The sequence below is a fragment of the Phocoena phocoena genome, chromosome 11 (assembly GCF_963924675.1).
Source record: "Phocoena phocoena chromosome 11, mPhoPho1.1, whole genome shotgun sequence".
Classification (NCBI taxonomy): Eukaryota; Metazoa; Chordata; class Mammalia; order Artiodactyla; family Phocoenidae; genus Phocoena; species Phocoena phocoena.
In genome coordinates, this window is record NC_089229.1 from 38,085,190 (window position 1) to 38,105,106 (window position 19,917).

A 19,917-nucleotide genomic window follows, 5' to 3' on the forward strand; every position below is an offset into this window, starting at 1 on the left:
ATTATGCTTATTGAGGAAATACACTGTTGTTTCTACTGCTATTACTACTATTATTTTAACAATTCCTTTTTGCATTATGATCCAGACAAACTAAATTAATTGTTGAGGGAAAAGGAGGAATCAAAAATGATTCTAAAATTTTTGGCATGCGTACTTATGCATGTGGTGCCACGAAATGAAATACGATATGTAGGAGTAAAAGACAAGTTAAATTTTGTCCATGTTGAGATTGCCATCAAGGGGGAAAGAGCCCATTGATCACTGAGTATATGAATGGCCTTCTGAAGAAAAATCTGCAGATTAATATTTGGAGAATGTTTTACTGTGATTCTTTTAGTTACAAATCCACTCAGGGTAGCTCATATATGACTACCATGAAAAGTAATAAGGGAATCACTTGAGCCAATGGTCACTAAACCAAGAGGACTTCTTTGGAATCAAGATAATTCCAAAGATCCCCACATCAAGCATTCATGAGTCTTCATCCTAAATCTCAATCATTGTGCTTTCTTTTATTATCATTGTATGAGTATGTGTTATGGACTAGGCACTAAGCTAAGCATTTTTTATGCCTTATGTCCTGCAACTCTCACAAAAAGTCGTGTGAGTTCTGTTATTATCCACATTTATAAGTGAAAAAACAGCTTCTGAGAATCTAAGTAATTTACCCAAGTACCCTCAGCTAATTAGTGGTCAACTTCAACTCTTATCCAGGGACCTATATGTACTACAAATAGTGGGCGCTGTGTTCTCTTCTGCCTCTGAATCCACTCTATTCCACTACCAATTGGCTTTTTGGTTTACCTTAACTCATGTTCTCCCATAATTTCAGCCTGTGTGTGGCCTTTCATAAACTCTCCAGTCCCATCAACATCATGACCTTTCAATTTAGTTCCCACTATTAAATGGTGATTTAATTTCTCTATTTTTTAGGCTGACTCATGATAATAAGAATCTGTTTATCTCAATGCAATATTGAAATCAAGCTATGCATTTCATAAATGTTGTTCAGTCTGTTGATTGGTTGCCCTCACATCAGATACCCATCCCTAACTGATTAACAGTTACTAAAAAGGCCAGCCAAGCCAATCAAAGGATGCATGTGGGGCAGCTTTCCTTAGGAAAGGTAAGACTGAAGCAATAGTAGAAACATCTCTACGTAGGAGATAGGTGGGAGTTGAAGCTATGGAAGTGGGAAAGGTCCACAGTAGACCAAAAAGAAAAGAGGACACACAACAGAACCCTAAAAAATAAATATATGAAAATTGGCCAGAATAAGAGAGGTCAGTATAAGAAATTAACATAAAACAGAAAATTATGAGAAAAGTAGAAAATAGTGTCAAGGAATTCTATGGATAAGAAAGTTTGAACATTAAGGGTGCACTCCACAACAAAAGCTTCAGCAATATCAATTCTCATATAGTCCAGGGTTGAGCAAGACAGGTCCTTGCTCTCATGGTGGAGGAGACAAATGTTAGTCATCACACTAATTAATGCACAATTGCAATTCTGAGACATGCTACCGAGAAGAGGTATATGGTATTTTGAAATCGTAGGATACGAGGACTTGATACTGTGAAAGAGTCCAAGAAAATCTTGCCTTAGAATTGATGCCTGAATTGAGGTCTGAAAGGAGTGGGAATGGACTAGGGGAAGTGGAGGAAGGAAGAGCATTGCAGACAGAATGTGTAAAGCTCCTTTGGTAAGAGGGAATGTAGTGACTGATAGAAGTCTCTTATGTAGCTGGAGTGGAGAGAACAAGGACTTGACCAGAAAGACGTACTACTAACGAGGTAGATAGGAGGTAGACACAGAAGCTTGACGGTCACATTAAGGGGCTTGTTCTGTCGATACCCTATGTGCAATAAGCTGGGAGGGAAAATGGGGTGATTGACATGATGAGATGAATATTCTGAAATGATTGCTCTGGCTGCAATAAATAGGAAAGATCAAAGAATGGCATTATGCAAGATTTTTCTGTTTCAGTTAACCAAGTTCCCACTATTACTGGTTTAAGAAAAAAGATCTTTGTTGGCTCCAAACTTGTAAAGCATGGCCAAGAGCAGATATTCAGGCATTTGGGGATCCAGATACTTAATGATATTTTCAGGGATATATCACTCTGTGTCACAGATCTGATTTCTACTGTGTTGGCTTTATTTTTAGGCAGGATCTCCTCTCCCAGGGACATGGCAGCTGGCAGCCTAGAGTAAAAAACATCTCTTATATAAGAACCTCAGCAGAAAGAGAGCTTTTTCCTTACAGTTCCAGCAAATATCCCAGGACTGACACTTAGTGAACAACTTGGTCACACTCCCGTCCATGAAACAGTCATGTGGCCAAGGAAGAGGACACACTCATGGTCAGGCTCATTTCTGGAGGTACACTCAGTCCCACTTGAACCACATGGCCCGAGAAGAGGAAAGGGACAGTCCCCAAAGGCAAACTTGGATGCTGTCTCCAGAAATGGGAGGCCCAGAGAAATTATGGGGGAACAGGTTAAGAAGGTCTTTCGATATTCCTGGATAGAGATAACCATAGTTTGGATTGAGAGGTATTTAAGGAGAATAAATGTGTAGGATTTTGTAGTGAATTAGACAAGAGGTAAGAGAGATTGAAGTATCAGGAGTATGTCCCAAGTTTCATGTTTATATAACTGGTGATATCATTCACTGAGAGAGTCAACACTGAAAGGGTGCCAGGTTAAGAGGTAGGGAGAGAGGCAGAACAGCATGAACCTAACTTGGAATGTGTTTACTTGGAGGTACCATTGAGACATTCAAGAGATGATAGGAATCTAAAGATCAGTTGGATATACAGGTCTGAAGATCAGGGAAGATATCAGGGCTGGAGGATAAGCTTGCCCAGGGCTGGAACACTCTGTTTTGAAGGTTGTAATGACCATGGATAGTGATAGAGGCAGAGCCAGTTTATGGTCAGTGGAATCAGTGAAAGATAAAGAAATAGAGACTGCAAGTATATACTAGTCATTATGGTAGATTAACTATGGCCACAGATTCATTACTATTTCTTCCACTGAAAAGTGGAGTTTAGTTTGCTTCTCAGTGATTCTGGATTGACTTTAGTAACTTGCTTGACCAGAGTAATGCAATAGACACAATGTTCTGGGACTTTTCATGCTATATCATAAGGAACCTTGTGATTTCCACCTGAGCCTCCTGGAATATGTGCTGTGAAAAGGCCCAAAGAGCCAGCCCAAACAGAGTGTTCTTGGGAAAATTATTAAACTCCTTAAGCTTCTACTTCTTTATTTGCATAATAATGCAAACTCAATTTTTAGTTGCTGGTTTATCATTAGTGTTCACTCAGTCTGTAATGAAGTGAATTAAGTAGCATAAAAGGAGATAAGAGTTGGCTTGTTTTTCCCTTTACTAAGGATTATTTCTATAAGATTTTAAGCCTATAACAATTTTAGTGGTAACTATTTATTATATAATATTATCTTAAACTATCATTGACTCCATTTTACAATGTGGCAAGTAAAATTAAAAAGAGAGCAATACATTAGCAATTTTAGACCCAGTTTAGACTTCGCATTAAATTCTAGATCCTTTGCTCAGCAAATGTACCTTGTTAAACAATTAAATCACTAGTCAACTAATATCAAATCAGAACTGTTAAAGAAATAAATTTCATGTTCTGTGCTTTTTGTGACAACGTGGGAACTTTCAGTGGTGACATTTTCAGGGGTACTTTGCCATTTGAGCAGGGATTTTCTAAAGTTACAAATAGCTATACTCTAATATCATTCCCAGAAATACCACCTCTGAAAGTCAGAGAATTAAATTACTTCTTTAATCTAGTAACTGTTGTAACCTCAAAGAGAGAATTTCAGGAAATACCACTGTCAGATTAAGTATTTGTAGGAATGCCATCTTAAAGAAGAATTTAGGGCTATAACATAGCCAGTAATTTTATCTGACTTGTATTTTTCAAATGAGAAAAAAAATAGGGGCAATCAAGACACCTTGATTTATGTAGCAACTTGCTTCCACATAGTACTTCCCAATTTCCATAACCTCACTGGATGAAGTTTTCCTCTGTAACCCAGTGAACTTGCATTTCTCAGGCATGAGGAGAAAGGAGTCTCTTTTGACTCTTTTTTCCTGAGAACCTCCTCGCCATCAGGTTGCAAATGGGAAAGGGGATGTTTTCCTATAAATTTGACTGTTAGTGGCATGTTTTCCACCAGCTGAGGTGGGTCTGATATAAGCTTAGTGGCAGCCCACTTGTTCACTCCAGGGGATTTTGGAGATGGCAAAATCCTGTCCTTACTTGACTATTTTGTCAGTGTCACTCTTTTCCCCCTCTTCTCCCCTACTTTCTTTGAGAAGGGAATGGGTGTGGATTACTGCAAGCAACTCCCAAAGGCCCTTGTCAGAAAAGTATATATGACTGCATGTGATGTGTTGTGCTGAGCTGTTTACTGAGTAGACACCAGCCTTCACTGTTAGTCCATTGGAAATGAGATTAATCCAAGCAAGCTGTCATGGAGAGTATTGTATTAAATCATACATTTATCACCATCTGTATTATATCCAGAGCATTGAAAAACTCTTAACTAAATACTTTGAGGCATTATAATATTAACTGAGAATATCAAATACATTTACAAGTATAGAAGTAACTGAAGTTTGGAAATAAAATTAATTTTTATTCACTTGAATTAAAAATTATCTCTGCTTACTTTTATTAAATGGATAATTTAATGTGTTTTAAAATTGAACTTTAAAAAACAATCTTTGGATAGTTCTTTTTATTCTAATTCTACTAAGAGCAACAACAAATTTCCCACTTCTTCATAGAAGTAGAAGAAGGAGACAGTGTCTAACAATAACAAAAGTGAATCACTCAAACTAAAGTTGAAATTATATGTGAATCTTTATAATGCCCTCTTGAATTCTTTTCACTTCAAATCCTCACACTGTCCAATCATGGATAAAGAAAGACTTACCTGTGTAGTAAAGTCAGCATCCCATATCAGGGCATGATGCTAACAGAGTGACAGTGGCTACAATATTTTTTGAACCCACCCCCTCTTCTTTCCTTTCCTTTATGGAATAATATCTATTCTTTTAAGCCTGGTGACTGGACAAGCAAAAGAAAAGAAGGGGAAACCTTCCTAAGAACAGTACAACTGCCAACCTCCAGCAAAGAGTCCATATGCTTTGGCTGGTGAATATATGTAACTACAAACTTAGAAATTTTGAACTAATTTACAAATTAGAAGAGAAGATCATTATCTTTATTTGCTCTCTGTGAACAGCCAATTTAGATGCTTCAAGGATATTTCCCTTTTTATCTCTCTCAGTGGTAACCTTGTGAGAATTATTCCAATGATTGGCTATCTGATTTTCCACTTACTTGTTCTGTTTTCATCTCAATTCATTCTAAAGGAGATTTAAATGATGAACAATAAAAGACACATGTCCATCACGCACACACAACACAGAAGCATAACATATGATTAATAAAATCAAAAAGGCTTTGAAAAGGAGGAGGGCAGTTGCAGTCTGCTTCACTTTACTATGGTTTGTGTAAATTTTCTTATGCCAGCACTTTAATAATACAAAAAAACGCTCAATACCTTTAAATATTTTATTGACAATATTAATATACTAATGTATCAAGATGTTTTCAGGCAAGTAGATATATATGACCTAACTCATGATTTCTAATGTACTGTAGATATTAAAATGATGTAATGTTGTACATTCTTTTTGTTTAAAAATATTTTCTTGTCCTGAATAACTTCTATCTTTCCCCCACATACACACACAGTTTGACATTATATGGTGCAACATTAAGGTAAAAGAAAAATTTTAGTTAGTAGGCTCCCTTGAAGTATGCTTAAAATAGAAATGTGGTATTTTCATCTGTGACGCCAACAGGACCTAAGGTGAGTCCATGAGATGGTAAATATTCAGATTTATCCACAAAACCAACTGTTTCAGCATTTTCAGCCCCAACTTAAAAATATCATATCAATGACTGCCAACTCCATTAGGGGGTTCTTTCACCAAAATCATAAACCAAAATGTTTCTTCATTTAAACAATTTTATTTGTGGTGGAATTTCCAAAATCTCTTATATCTTGAAATCATCCACAAAATACTATTTTGTGCTTACATTAAAAAGATGCATTTCTTATAAGATCAAAATATATACCATTAGGCAGTATTGTTATATTTTTATTTTACACAATATAATCAAAGGATTAAAGAGACAAGCAAAAAAGTTAAATATATTTAAAACTCCCTATAACTGATTTACAGCTATTCTAAAGTTTTAAAGAAAAAAAATAAAGCTCTAAACATCAGATGTAATATTTTGATAAGCAATATTTATAAAAAAATATAAGTTAAGCATTGCAACAAGCTACCTTTGATGAACTGCCCCCTATAAGAAATAGTATCTCTGGAACTATATATCTAAAGCAAGACAAAGGAAAAGAAGAAAAGAAAGTATTAATTGCAATAGTGACTTTTTAGTTAAATACACTTTCTTATAAAGTGGCAAGATAATATTTACAAATTTACAACTGCAAGGAAATGTTTATTTACAGGTTGTCTTGCTTTTGGACTTTTTTGGCCTCTTTCCTCCTGTGTAATAGGCCCTCCTGGCAGAACTGATCTAGACTAGATTTTTAGTTCATAGCACATGATAGATGAGCCTGGAATTAGAGGCCCCTTGAGTTGCAGGCTGAGAATCGGTGCTGGCAACTGGGGAGAGAGATGCTGGGTCCTGGAGAGGCAATCCAGGTTGCTCTGAGTTGGTGATCCGATCCACTATGCTGGATAAGCAGTCCAAGCTGGATAAGGAGCTTTTATCTGTGGCATATACTAAGGATACAAAGAGAAAACCATTAAAAAAAAAATCCTTGCTTATGTTGCCTCTTAAGCAGCAGGTCAGCTCCTTTGAAACCCAGAGGTCAGGTGGTCACAGAAAGCCTGATGTAGAAATTTACAACAAATATCTAGCAATTCACGGGGATGAAGGTGGGGAGTGGAGAAGCGCCCGGGTAATATTTCAAGCAAAAGCTCCTATGTCTGTGTGTGTGCATGGATGTATCTGTTAGGGGGATTTTGAGCAGAAGATGTGTGTTTATTTTGCTCTGTCCCAAAACGCCATAAATACCATTCTATCCTTTTCCCAATACCGCATGGAAGAACAGACTCTGCTTTGATAGGCTGAATTGTGAAGTTGAACTGGTTTTTAAACTCCTCTGAGGTCATCAATTCTTACCATTTGGTACATCAGGACAGTAGACGCTGTCAAAACTGCTGCTTTTTCTGGACCAGACAGGGCTGTTACATTCGGGCTATAATAAAAGATACAAAAGAAGGCATTTGTTTTCAGGTCTTGGCAAAAGATGCTCTGACGTAGGGTGAGGCAGTGCTTGCCCACCAGCTCCATAAACTGACCGCTGTCAAATACCTTCATTGCCTTGATTTAGGAAGGGCTAGCCTGACCAAATTGCAAGGGCACTGAGGTCAATCTCTGTGCTTGGAGAAGAGGACAGAGGCAGCAAAAGGAAGAGGGTGGGTGGAATTCAGCAGCCATGTGCATTGGGTTAACCATGCAAAATGGATTGGAGTAGAAGGAAGCCACACTAATTCAGAGAGAGAGAGCACTTTCCCAGGGCAAAAACACATTAAAACCTGGCAGCGTTGGCGCAAACGCCCTCTGTAAAGAATGCATCAACATCTTCCAGCCAGGCCTCAGCAGAGCAGGGACTCGGGCCACACGGGCATCTCTCTCTTAAGTTACAAACTGCGGGACAGTGGAAGCCTCACACAGTTGCCTTTAGATGTTAGTGTATGGCAGGGGCCACTGGTGGTATATATTGGAAATAAACCGAGTTGTAGAGAAAACATCTGATTGATCATTCACAGCCACCTATCTCATGTGACAGCCTCTTCCTACGATGTACACTTAGAACTTGGTAGGAAGTCAAACTAAACTCCTGGTCCGCAGCTACCTGTTTCCTGGCATCTGTCTAAATGCGGCACCTCTCTTCTCTTTCAGCACCTGCCTCCCCATTCCCACCCCCAACTATCCACCAATAACTACTGGCTGTTTGGTCGCTACACCTGGCCTAAATGAGATGTAAAGGTTTTTGTAAAAGATTGGAAGGGCCTAGTAGGTGCAGAGCTCTCTCTTACCATGCCGTCAGAGCAGCTGGAGGTGGGGCTGGTGGGCTCAGAGCAGCTCTGCCCTGGCAGGCTGTAGTAGTTTTCCACCTGTTCCCTCAGCAGCTCCTGCAGGCTCTCAATGTAGCGGATGGCATTCCTGAGGATCTCCACCTTGGGCAGCCTCTGGTTGGGGTTGGTCGTGGTGCACCGCTTGAGCGTCTCGAAAGCCTGGTTGACCTTCTTCAGGCGTCTCCGCTCACGCATGGTGGCCGCCTTCCTCCGATCCATGGTGGTGGACTTCCTCTTGCATGCTTTGCAGGCCCACATGAGGCAGTGGCCGGCCTGGTGGTGGCCCGTAGGTGCTCGCACGTGCTCATCCTCGTCTGAGCCCTGCAGGTCTGCTTTGTGCGCCCCGAAAGCAGCCACTCGCGGCTCAAACTCGTCCCCGAACTCGCCCTCGGGGGACGGGATGCAGGAGCCATCGTAGAAGTACTCAGAAGGCGAGAACTGGCAGCCATCCATCATGTCCATCTTCTGCGGAGAGGAAGGAGGTGCACCTGGGCAGCAGCGAGATAGGGGAGAAACCGGAGCCTGGCGCCGCTGCGGGCAGGCGAGTCCCGGGCGGAGCTCCCTGGTCGGTTTCTCCGGTAATTAACAAGGGCAGACGCCTGGCGGCCTGGGTCAGCCGCGCTGGGGTTGAGGATCTTTATATATTCTTGGGGAAGGGAGGCCGGCCCCAGTGGCCCCGCACTATTAGCATATCCCACTGCAACCCCCGCCGGGGCTGTCTGGGCAAACCTCCGCCTTTCCTCTAGAGACAACTTGCTGTTTACTGCCCCTTTTGACGCTAATGGTTTTACTGCATTTCTGCTGGGGCGGGGGTGATGGATGGCTCCCCAACCCACTTACTTGCACACTCTAGATTACCTAAACCAAGGGACACTTAAAGGGTGTCACAGACAAAAGAAACGAAGGAAATCCTACTTTGTACGATTGCTGTCACATTAAAAAAAGATAATTAGTAAATAGAACTCCCTACTTCAGCTGACACCAAAAGCGGACCTGCCTTCCCAGTCCGGGACATGAGGGATCACTTTATTTTCAGATGTTTCTCTTTTTCATGAACTTTAGTTCTGTCAGGCATTTTTTCAGCCAGTAGGCCAAATATCGGTTGCTAAGAGCTTGAAGTGGCACTTTCAGTAATGGAGTGGATCTAGATTTTTGTTTTAATCTGTTTTGTTTCTCATCATATTGCCATTTTGTAGGCTCTGTGTTATCGGGGGTAAGCGGGGAGGGGAAGGTTCCTTTTCCCCAAGACAGAGCCCGCTCTGAGTTCTCTCACTATGCTTATTCAAAAGGCGTGGGCACAGGAGGGCCAGGTGGCCAGGAACACACCTCCCTTCCTCTCTTTCCCGCTTATGCGCATGTTTGCCGAGCGCCTTCTCTTTTGCGCCAGACCTTTGATGGGCCCTGAGCCGGCGGAAGGTACGCACTGACTGCGCCTCTTAAGATTTGTATTCTAAGAAGCCCAGTTTTAGACGGCGAACTTCTTTCCAGGGGTGCGTCTCCCTTCTCCCTCTCTTTCTGCTCCGCCCTGTCGTTTCTACAGACTAAACAGCCAAGCAGGGCTTTGGGGTCGCTAATTTTCTGCTTTCAGGCAAACTAACACCGTTACAGATGCGTCCCAGCTGCCGGCACAGCAATCCTTCTTGGCTCGTGTAAAATTTCCAACTCCTCCAATCTGAGAAACTTCACACACTTTGGCGACAAAAGCCTTCCAGAAAAGCAATCACAGCAGGGTCTTTGAAACTTTGGTGGCTAGAAGGCGAGAGGGGAGGGCTTCCATTTAAGTGACAATGAACCTATTAATCAGCTTTTGTCAATCCTCCTCCACCCTTACTTAACCCACTACCAAATCACTTGTGGGAGGTTGGTGGGGGGCTTGCTGTTTATATATGGGAAAAGCTCTTACTTCAGGCCTAAACAAGTATTCTGAGGTTTGGGGTCAGGCCTTGTAGCCTCATTCAAAGAGGAGAGAGAGTTCTCACCTTGATCTTGGGTCATACAGTCCAGTAACTGTTGTGACTCCGAACGTATTGGGGGCTGAGGGAGCTTTCTTTTCTATTACTTTTTCCTAAAATTATTTTCCAAAAGCAGCCCTGGCAGGCAGATCCCTGTCTGCAGGAGCCAGAGAAGTATTAACTTTTTCAGGTGAAATCTGTACTCCAAAGTGAAGGTCCCAGAAACCAGAGGTGGGAGAGTGTCAGTCACCAAGGTTTGCTACAGACATCCCCGCCGCAGTCCTCTCTTCCAAGTTCTGTCATCTCTAAGACAAAGACACTACCACCACCACCATCACCATCCACCCTCGAAAATCAGGCCCTTTCATTCCAACGGGCTGCTTAGTAGGCCTGTGGGAAATTCATCTGTACCTTATTTAGGACTATTAACAAGTGGCTGCCTTTGAAATGAATAGGTACCCAGGGCTACACCAGATAAAAGAATTAAGTTCCTACAGGACTCATCCAGGTGGGTGGAAACATTCCAAACCAAGCACATTGCTACCTCTGAAACACAATAGTGGGTAGATATTCTCATCTGGGAGTTATCAGCCAAGTCCCACAGGTTCTGGTCAGCAGCAATAGTACCATTTTCTTTGCCTAGAGGGTTCTGGTCAGCAGCAATAGTACCATTTTCTTTGCCTAGAGAGTCCAGAAGTTCACACACTGGTTGAAGCTAAACTGAGTTGTGTGCAGATTTAAGATTTGGGCACAAATAAACTTTAAGCGGAAGATAGAAGTTACCTTGCCTTTCAGCTGATTTCTTTCCACCGGGCACCTAATGTGCTTTGTACCCAAACTGCTCAGCGTTGCATGTGTGGAGCAAACAATTATTAAGAATTTTCTATTTGCCAAGCACTCTTCCCAACCCTTTCCATGTATTCACTCGTTTATGACTTACAACAATTTTGTGGCAACTGTAAGTGGACCCATTATTAAAAGAAGGTAACCAAGCTCAAGGAGTAAGTCATTTGCCCCCGCTCACACAGAATTGGAAAGTAGGCTTCCCCGTGGAGAGTTTGTGCTCCTAGAGGTGAATTTCGTTTGTTTTTTTCTTGAATCAATTTGTTCTCACTGCGCGTCCTTAACGCTCCAGAGCAGAAACTCGCAAACGCCGGTCCCCAACAGCTTTCCCTCGGCTCCCGGGCTGGGAAGACGCTGTCACTCAGGAAGCTCTGTCAGGAACGGTGGTTCTCAGAGGTTAGGGCTGTCTTTGGTAAGGTGATCTCAAACAAATTTACCAGAGTGCCGCGGGTGAGTGGAACTAAAGAAGCCGAGAAAACACAAGCGCCCGGCGGCTTAATGGGACTTGCTAGGGGGGAAACAGGGTCCAGGGTTGAGGACCCTTGGGACCCGAGTGCTGAAAATAGGATCTCAGAGCACCAAAGTTAAAAAAACGAAACAAAACTTTTAGACCTCTGTCAGGGGCGAGAAGAGAAAGAGATCAAAAAATGGGAGGCAGGATACAAAGAAGGCAGGGAGCCAGCGCCTCAAAGATGGCTGGGCTCCCCTAATTCGGGAGAGATTCCCCTGCTCTTTTCCCAAGAAAGACCCTGGGTGGGGAAAATGCGAAACTGAGTGAACGAGACAGAGGAAAAAAAAATTTTTTTTGAGTGGGAAAATTGAACAGAGAAGTATGAAAACAGTTAAAATTTACTTTTTTAAAAATAGGTCGTTTACAGTGCTCATCTGGGTGGCCTCTTCTTCTCAAAATCAGACTAGATTGGCTTTTGCTTCTCATAGAAAGGAATGAAAATACTGTTTTCCACTATTTCTCCAGAGAAGTGGATGTCTTCCATGCAGAGAAAACTCACGATTGTCTAATATGTAAACGGGTTGTTAGAAATGATATTCCAACACTGACTGTCTGCTAGGAAAGTATCACAGTAGTCAGATGATGGGAGGAAAACTCAGCCCAGCTGGGTGTTATAAATGAATGCCCACCAAGGTTCTGGTGAAGTGTCAACAGATATAATGTTTTTAAATTTTTGTGTCATTTTACATTCTGAATAAAAATAAACACATGCTTAATTTTCTTACAATTTAGACTTGTAAGCAGGTATTAATTGCAAAGACCTTTAAGTAATCATCAAGTTTTTTTTTTTTAAAGAGAACATATTTTAGTTTAACCATTATGGCAACAATCCTAGTGTTGATGGACAGACCACACCAGCAAAATGATGCTTAGAGCTTCCTTTTTTAGTAAAATTTGCCCACCCTAGGAATTCTGCACAATTGAAAATTCTCCATGCTTCTCTTAGCAGGAGAAATCAAATATACATAGGAAGATAAGTTCATTTCAATTCGTTTCTGCCCCTACCTGAGACCCTTATCAACTCCTGGACCAAGGGAGTTCTTGAAATGTTTGCTTATTATATCTGACGTAACAACATGCTAAACAATTTCAAACCGCTGTTAGCTCTGGGAACCAGGCACACCTAAGTAAACACATTAGTACCTGCCAAAGCTGCTGGAAGAATTTGTGGAGAAGACAGCTGAGGAAGACATTGGCCTCTGCTTGAATTCGAAGACTCCCAGGAGAGATCAAAGGCCTGAGTAAGGACTTTTAGCAGCCTTGAGAGTAGAGAAAGTAGCCAGTCCTTGCAGCGTTATCTTTGTTCCAGCACATGGCATAGGCATCCCGTCTCACAGGCTGACTCTGAACTAGGCTTGCAAAAAATTGCTTTTCAGAATGAAACCTCTAGGAAGGAGGGTCATCTTTTACAACACTTCTTCTGACTTTAAGGGAGTGACTGGAGGAGTCTGTTGGGGAAATGTCTTGATGGCTTAGCTCTTTGAGGAAATGCCATGTTATTGCTAATTTACTAAGAATGCATTAGAGTAGGAAATGAGATATTCAAAGTTTAAACTAAAAATTTTTTTAAAATACTTTTTCCAGTTAAGGTGTTGTAGGAGGAAGGTTTTGAGATGAATAAAAGGGATAAAATATTACTAAGAGAAAAGCACAGATGGGTAAATTGTAACTTTGAGTTAAGAGATGTCTTAATAGGGATAGAGGTCACTTTAGCAGCCCAGGACTTCTCTGCCAGTCTCAAGAGGACTTGGGAACATTGAATTTTAGCACCACACCTCCACCCTAAAAACATATGAAAGAGTCTGAAAAAAAAAAAATGAGTCCGTTAGACATAAGTGGATTTCCACTACGTTCAGGCTTGAAACTCAATGATCCAGGTGTGATGATTAAAGTTAGTTTCAGAAAGCTGACATTTGACATTCTACAAATTATTTCTATAGTAACATAAAAGAGAAAGTCACTCGTTATTTTATACTTGATAACTTCATGCCTGCCTCTGGAAAGAGGCTCAGTTTTAATCTCAAATTGCTTATCTTTACCAAGTTATTAACATCTTGATTTTCTGCTTCTACAGCCCTGTTTGTTTTGGCTTTGGCCTTAGTCAAGCTTATCATCATTAATATCAAATAAAAACATTTAAATTGCAAACACACCAAGGATTTCATTGGAAAGCCTAACATGTCAGCTATAGCAGTGGAGGTCGCATGAAGTCTTTGGGAAATACTTGCTCTATTTAATGAAGAGACTTCTATAGGCAAACTTATTCCAAACAGTTTCTCAAGTTACCCCGCCAAGAGAGATAGAGAGGATTTGATTTACAAAGACTGAATAAAAACTATCAGCAATTAAAGTCCGTGAATTGATAAAAGCTTTTTGCTGATGAGCAGACTATAACACAAATCTTATTATAAATATATGCACAGTTATAAAGTAAATGAGTTCACCTGGTCACTTATGACATCTGATTTCAGTTGTGGCGTGGATCTGATTTTCCAAAATATAGGGGTGTGCGTGTACATATACATTTTTAGGAAATTGTTATCGATTCTCAGGAAGAAAATCATAGATACATAATAAGCATGATTAATGGATATACACGCCATTAAGCCATCTTCAGTTACATGTGTTCCGATTAGATAATTTGCAATGCTTGACCACGTATCTTTTAATTAAATGACTCCTCTAATTTGGAGTTTACTAGCTAAATCACTCTTGAGAAAGAGCTTTTGGAAAACAATTGTCAAATACAGCCAAATTATTCTGCAGTCCTTAAATGCTCCTCATTTCTCAAGGGCTTCTCTTTCAGGATGCATAAGCAATTCTGAGAGCGAGCTTGAAGCCACTGATGTTGACTGGCTCCAAATCCTGGCTCTGTACTTAAAACTGCAAGAACTCCTCTCTGTTCCAAAGTATCCTTTTCTCGTAAGAGATAACAAAAGGACCCCTTTACAGGTTTTCGTAGGGTTATATGAGTAAACAGGTAAAGTGTTAGTAATGGCTCATTCATTTTACTGCTGGTCTCATTGTTATTAATACTTTCTCAGCCAGAGCCTGCAAAAAAGCTAGAAAACTAAATCTCATGGTACTGTGGCTTTTGGTGGAAGAAAAGCCTCTTGATGGTCAATTTAGATTTACTAATGCAAAATAAAAACAGCTGACATTTAGTGTTTATTTTTGTGTCCTGTTTTGGTTAAGAACTTTATCTCAGTGAATCTTCAGAACCCCAGGAGTCACGCACTATTATAGTCATCCCCATTATTTTATAAATGAGGAAACGGGAAAAAGAGAGGAGCAGTGATAGTTCCACGTTTACACTGTAGCAGCGAAGATTCAATCCAGTTTACGGCGCACAGAGGTTCAGCAGTTTGCATCCACTAACACTCCCACCTACTTCTCTCACACTTTTGAGAGGGATTATATGTCAAGATCAGTTTCCTCTATGACGCTTTCTGCATTTCAGGAGAAAGTAGAATTATCCATACACTCAGAAAATTGAGTAACTATTATCCCCAGGAAGAAGCTTTTTGAAATGCTAAAGGGGCAAGACACTGCTCCATGCCTGCGGGGGGCGCGGTCTGTGGCGGCATCTGGAACTCTGGCGGTGGGCAACAAGGTCCAGACTGGAGCGTTGGGAATGAAGTTTGGGCTGGGAAGTGCTGAATTAAATTTGATTTTCACATTTCTGAACTGAGGACTAGCTGTAGAGAAAAAGAGGGAAGGAAGCAGTTAAGGGCGGGCGGGGGGAGTGAAAGTACCATTTACGGAATGTAAGAGAGAAGTAGCAATTCCAAAGAAATAGCTTGCCTCTTTCCTCTGCTTCACTTCCCACTGTGATTCTTGGTGGTCGTTTCTTCCTGAGGTTACAGGATAAACAAACCTGGCACACGTTGTAAAATCCTCACGGTGAGGAGCTCCTGGGGCTTCAAGCCTCTCTGGGGCTTTGCTATTTGGTCCAGCTAAGAGGTTTCATGTGTGTTGTTGTTGTCTTTTGCCCTCAGCCATTTAACCCTTACCTCTCTTGAAGCAACCTTCCTTCAAAGATGCCCACCCCACCTCATGAGACAGATCGTCCCCTTCTTTTATCTTTCTATTTGGAAAACAAACCCAAGCCACGAGAGGTCTTGAGGCTATTCCAGTCTTCTAGCCACCAGTCTAGTTCAAGAAAACCCGGGAGGGACCAGAGAGACCTGGCTCAGAAGCCAGCGCAGCCCCTGGTGCACCATATGAATGCTTCCTCACGAAGGGCCGGGCCTGTAAATTCAAAGAGGGAAAGTAATTCGGGCTAAATTAGCTGAAGATTTTTTTAGGCAAATGAGCAGAATTTTTGTGCGGTAATTTCTTGTAACAATGAGATTTTCCTCGATTGAACATTCAGTTGTTAACTTTGAGAAAGTAAATCTCACCCAGATCTCCAGGTAAAGGACAGTTAAAACAGAAAGAAAAGGGATGCTGATAAGAGGGAAAAGGGCAGATTTCTTCCGGATGGTCTTCATTTCTAACCACAAGTGTGGGGTCTACATGAGATAGAAAAGTGAACAGTTTAATTCAGACACAGGAAAACAACCCATTTTCCATCCCTTTAAATCAGTCCATAAGTAAAAGCCCAAATAAATGGGCTTGGGTGATTTCTAAATTAAAATGTGGTTCACCTTTATTTATGCCTCAAACATATTTTTTTCAGTTGAATCAAATTAGGAACAACTTTGTTCATATAGAAACTTACATTTTAATATTACTATATCAGGATCCTCGCACATTTTATATACAATACGTCACTACACATTTAAAATATATTTCTTAGGTTTACATTAAAAAATGAAAGTACTAAGATTATTTACAAAAATATATTCAATACCACTAACATTTAGATGCAACGTTCCCACTTTGCTTTAAACAGGAATGAACTTCTTTTGAACATGGCACAAAAGGATCATCGTAATAAAAGTAAATATATTACAAAACCAACCAAACAAAAACAAAGCAAAACTGCTAGATCTAAGCCACTCGCGGTTCCCCAAATACAAGCCCAAAGCCGAAAGGCTTTTTCATCTGAGCGTGCACAACAGTTTCCGAGAAGTTTCTTTGTGAATATGGCTCCTTCCCTTTCATAAGCTCCTGGGTCTGGGTTCCTAAATATTACTGTAACGTGACCTAAAGGATTAGGCGAATGAGGGAGGGAGGGATCTTCCTGCTACGTGGAGGACATCCCAAGCACCGGCGCCGGGTTACTTCTCCACCACCTCCTCCGCGCAGGGGAGTTTGTGCTCCTCCGAGGAGATGCTGTCCACGATGGAGGAAAGACATCGAAGGCTACTCGAGGCCGATGAATCAATGCTTGCCCCTGCTGAGCGCAGAAAACACACACACAAACATAACCCCGACGGAAGGAAGAAGCCGGCCGCCCCGCGCCCCGCGCGAAGCCGCTTAGACCGCGCGGGAGGACTGGTCCCCGTGCAAGGAGCGCCGGTCTCTTAGGGACCGTCCAGGCTCCTGCTGGGCTCCGAGCGCTTTCTGCCCCCAGCGAGCACCCCAGTCCCCTCCCGGGATGTTCTCCAGCGCAGTCCAGTGCCCTTTTACTTTACCTTCCTTGGCAGTTATCACGAGCCCCCTGGAATGATCCGAAACACTTGGCCACTGGGAGCTGCAGGTGCGCAGGAAATCCGCACCCTCAAGCTGGAGGAAAACCGAGGCAGCAGATTAGTCAAGAAACATCAATTCCGGGGGTGGGGTAGGGCACCCTTTGTGAGGGGGGGTCTCCCCTGTTTCCTCAGGCCGGGTACGAATTTCCTGCCTATTGCAGGCACCCCGTGTTCACGGGTCACCGGGGGTTCATTTGAGAGGGACCGGGAGGGGCGGGTGAGGAAGGAGGACGCGAACGGAGACCGAGCAGCTGGAGGTTAAGGCCCCAAGGAGGGCGACTAATCAGCCTATGCATTCCCGGCCCCGGCAGCATCTGGGCTTACATTCTCTTGCTTGGGTCTGTAGCTGAAGGGGTCCACCCCTAGCTCCTGCATTTTGTCCTGCTGATCCAGCCGGTGCAGCAGGTCCTGCAACCGCTCAATGTAGTTGATGGCGCTCCGCAGAATCTCCACCTTGGGCAGTCTCTGGTTGGGGTTGGCCACAGTCCGCCGCTTCAGTGCCTCGAAGGCCTCGTTGATTTTCTTTAGCCGCCTCCTCTCGCGCAGGGTGGCGGCCTTCCGCCGGTCAGTGGGGGCAGATTTTCTCTTGCAGGTCTTGCAAGCCCAGATCAGGCATTGGCCGGGGCAGTGAGGAGGCTGCAGGCCTGGGGGCGCCAGGACATGTTCCTCTCCGCTGCTGTCGCTCCCAGCTTCCGGGGGCATTTGGTCCTGGCAGGGGGACAGGGTACCATCACTCCCTGGATACAAAGGAGAGCCCTCTGCCACTTCTAACGGCTGCAGGGTAACATTTTCCCCATCCAAGTAGAAGAAATAGGAGCCAGTTTCAAAAAGGTCCATCATCATGTTCTCCTCCTTGGCCTCTGACTCGGTCTGAACGGGGTGATGGGCTCAAAAACCCAGAGGAGCCACCCAGATGGCATTTAATTAGTGCGGTGACTTAAGTCGCCCCAGCTTTATATATAGAAGCTCCTGAAACTCAATCCAACTTTTAGCTGTCATGGAGCATCAGTCTCTCAACGTGATTACAGCCAGTGCTCTCTAGAACATCTAGTTTGAAAGAAAACTGAGAAGTGTCACCCCCAGAATGATGTGACAACCTATATGCAGAACAGGTTAAAACAAAATACATAGAGAGAATCCAATAATTTAAACAAAGCATCGAACACTTCAATCTGGGGCAGTTTAGACGCTAACCTGCTTACAGGACAACTTCAGAACAACTGGGGATTAACACTGCTCCATTCCCCTCCCCCAGGCTCATCTGAATTCTAAGTATAGACCCATGATGAAAGATTTCAAAGGCAATAGCCATTGCTCCAAAATAGCTTGGTTAATGTTTGCAGACTGGTTCAGCTCTTTTCTCCCTCCTGCCTGTCAAAAAGGTGCTATTCCTGTGATTAAAACCATTACAGTCCTTCAAAGGTTATACATGACTTTCAGGCTTCAGCCTCAATAGCAGCAGGTAAATCTCTTTCCTCTCTTTTACTAAGGTTGAATGACAGTTTGGGAGCTGGAAGGGGGTGGCTGGAGGGTGCTCAGATTCCTTCCTTGGCTATCTCTTTTTGGAGGGTGGCAACCAAGATCTGAATTCCGTACCCCTGTTCCACGGTGGAGCAGTAGTACCTATAAGGTAAGGGGTGGGACTGAGGATGGGGATGCACTAAATGTAATAATGTCTCTTGAAAAATAGTTTTAGTGGAAATAAGACTCACACTATAGCTATTTGATATTCCAGGATTCAACGTGCCACTCCAAGATGCCTCTGTTAAGGCTCCTGTTCTACAATGTGTGGTCATAGCTTTTTCATTAGCATTCTCGGTATCCACTGACTCCAAATAAGTTCTTTCATAGGATTCAGATGAGAAAGGTAGCAACCAAGATACAAACCAAGGAACAGAATGTTTAGTTGCAGTTTGCCCATGGTCCAATACACACAAGTATGGTGGTTGAGGAGGCAGTACAAGATAAGGGTGAAGTGCAGGGCCCCTAAATTCCAAAGATGCCCCCTCAAGTCTTAGCTAAGTTAATTTCTATTTATGTGTGGATGGGTAATACTAGGTCTTGATTTCTTTAAGATAACAATGGTTGCCTTATGGAATTTTGGTGAGAATTCGATCAAATGATACCGTGCGTGTGAAGCATATAACCTTATATTAGCTACTTGATGAACATTAGTTATTTAAAGCATAAGGCTATGTCAAGGCTAAGACCATTTCTTATGAAGGAAATAAAGCACAGCTGTAGCAGAGATTTATTTTTTCTCCTATTTAAATTCTTTAATTTATTTATTTATTTAATTTTTTAAATATCCCTTCCCTTTCCCTTTCCTTTCCTTCCCCTCCCAGAGCTCTGGAAGGACTCCTTCCAACCTTAAATTGCCTTTGGGGTGACAGTCAGCTCTGGTTTTAGCCTTTATAGTTAGGGCCTGAAAAACTAGATGGAAACATAAGATCTTCTTATTCTACCCCAAGCAGTGATAATTATAGGCTGTGTTCAATACGATTTCACTTTTTAAATGAAGAGACCGAAGACAACGTCCTTGGACTCAATGGTCAGACAACGTAGAAACTAGTTACATTTTTTAGTTAAGTCACTTATTCCGGAAGATAATTTTTCATAGTCTCTTCCTGTTGAGTCACAGACTTGGGATGTTAAGTTCTGACATTTTGTGCTGTTTTTGCATTTTTCTTATGGGCAGCTGAATAATTCCTTATCAAGTGTGAGAACCATTTTTCTGTGTTTGGAAA

General features: G+C 42.2%; 2 protein-coding genes across 2 annotated transcripts; both read right to left on the reverse strand.

Moving 5' to 3' along the window:
- Nucleotides 1–6,066: 6,066 nt before the first annotated feature.
- MYF5 (myogenic factor 5) lies at nucleotides 6,067–8,839 on the reverse strand. Its single transcript, XM_065887141.1, has 3 exons — nucleotides 8,187–8,839; nucleotides 7,267–7,342; nucleotides 6,067–6,863 (listed from the first exon to the last, which is right to left on the reverse strand). The coding sequence occupies exons 1-3, from the start codon at nucleotides 8,685–8,687 to the stop codon at nucleotides 6,673–6,675; spliced, it is 768 nt and encodes a 255-aa protein (XP_065743213.1). The 5' UTR covers nucleotides 8,688–8,839; the 3' UTR covers nucleotides 6,067–6,672.
- Nucleotides 8,840–16,237: 7,398 nt separating this feature from the next.
- On the reverse strand, nucleotides 16,238–18,099 carry MYF6 (myogenic factor 6). Its single transcript, XM_065887204.1, has 3 exons — nucleotides 17,495–18,099; nucleotides 17,114–17,204; nucleotides 16,238–16,875 (listed from the first exon to the last, which is right to left on the reverse strand). Exons 1-3 carry the CDS (start codon nucleotides 18,011–18,013, stop codon nucleotides 16,757–16,759), a joined length of 729 nt encoding a protein of 242 aa, XP_065743276.1. The 5' UTR covers nucleotides 18,014–18,099; the 3' UTR covers nucleotides 16,238–16,756.
- Between the last annotated feature and the right edge of the window lie 1,818 nt (nucleotides 18,100–19,917).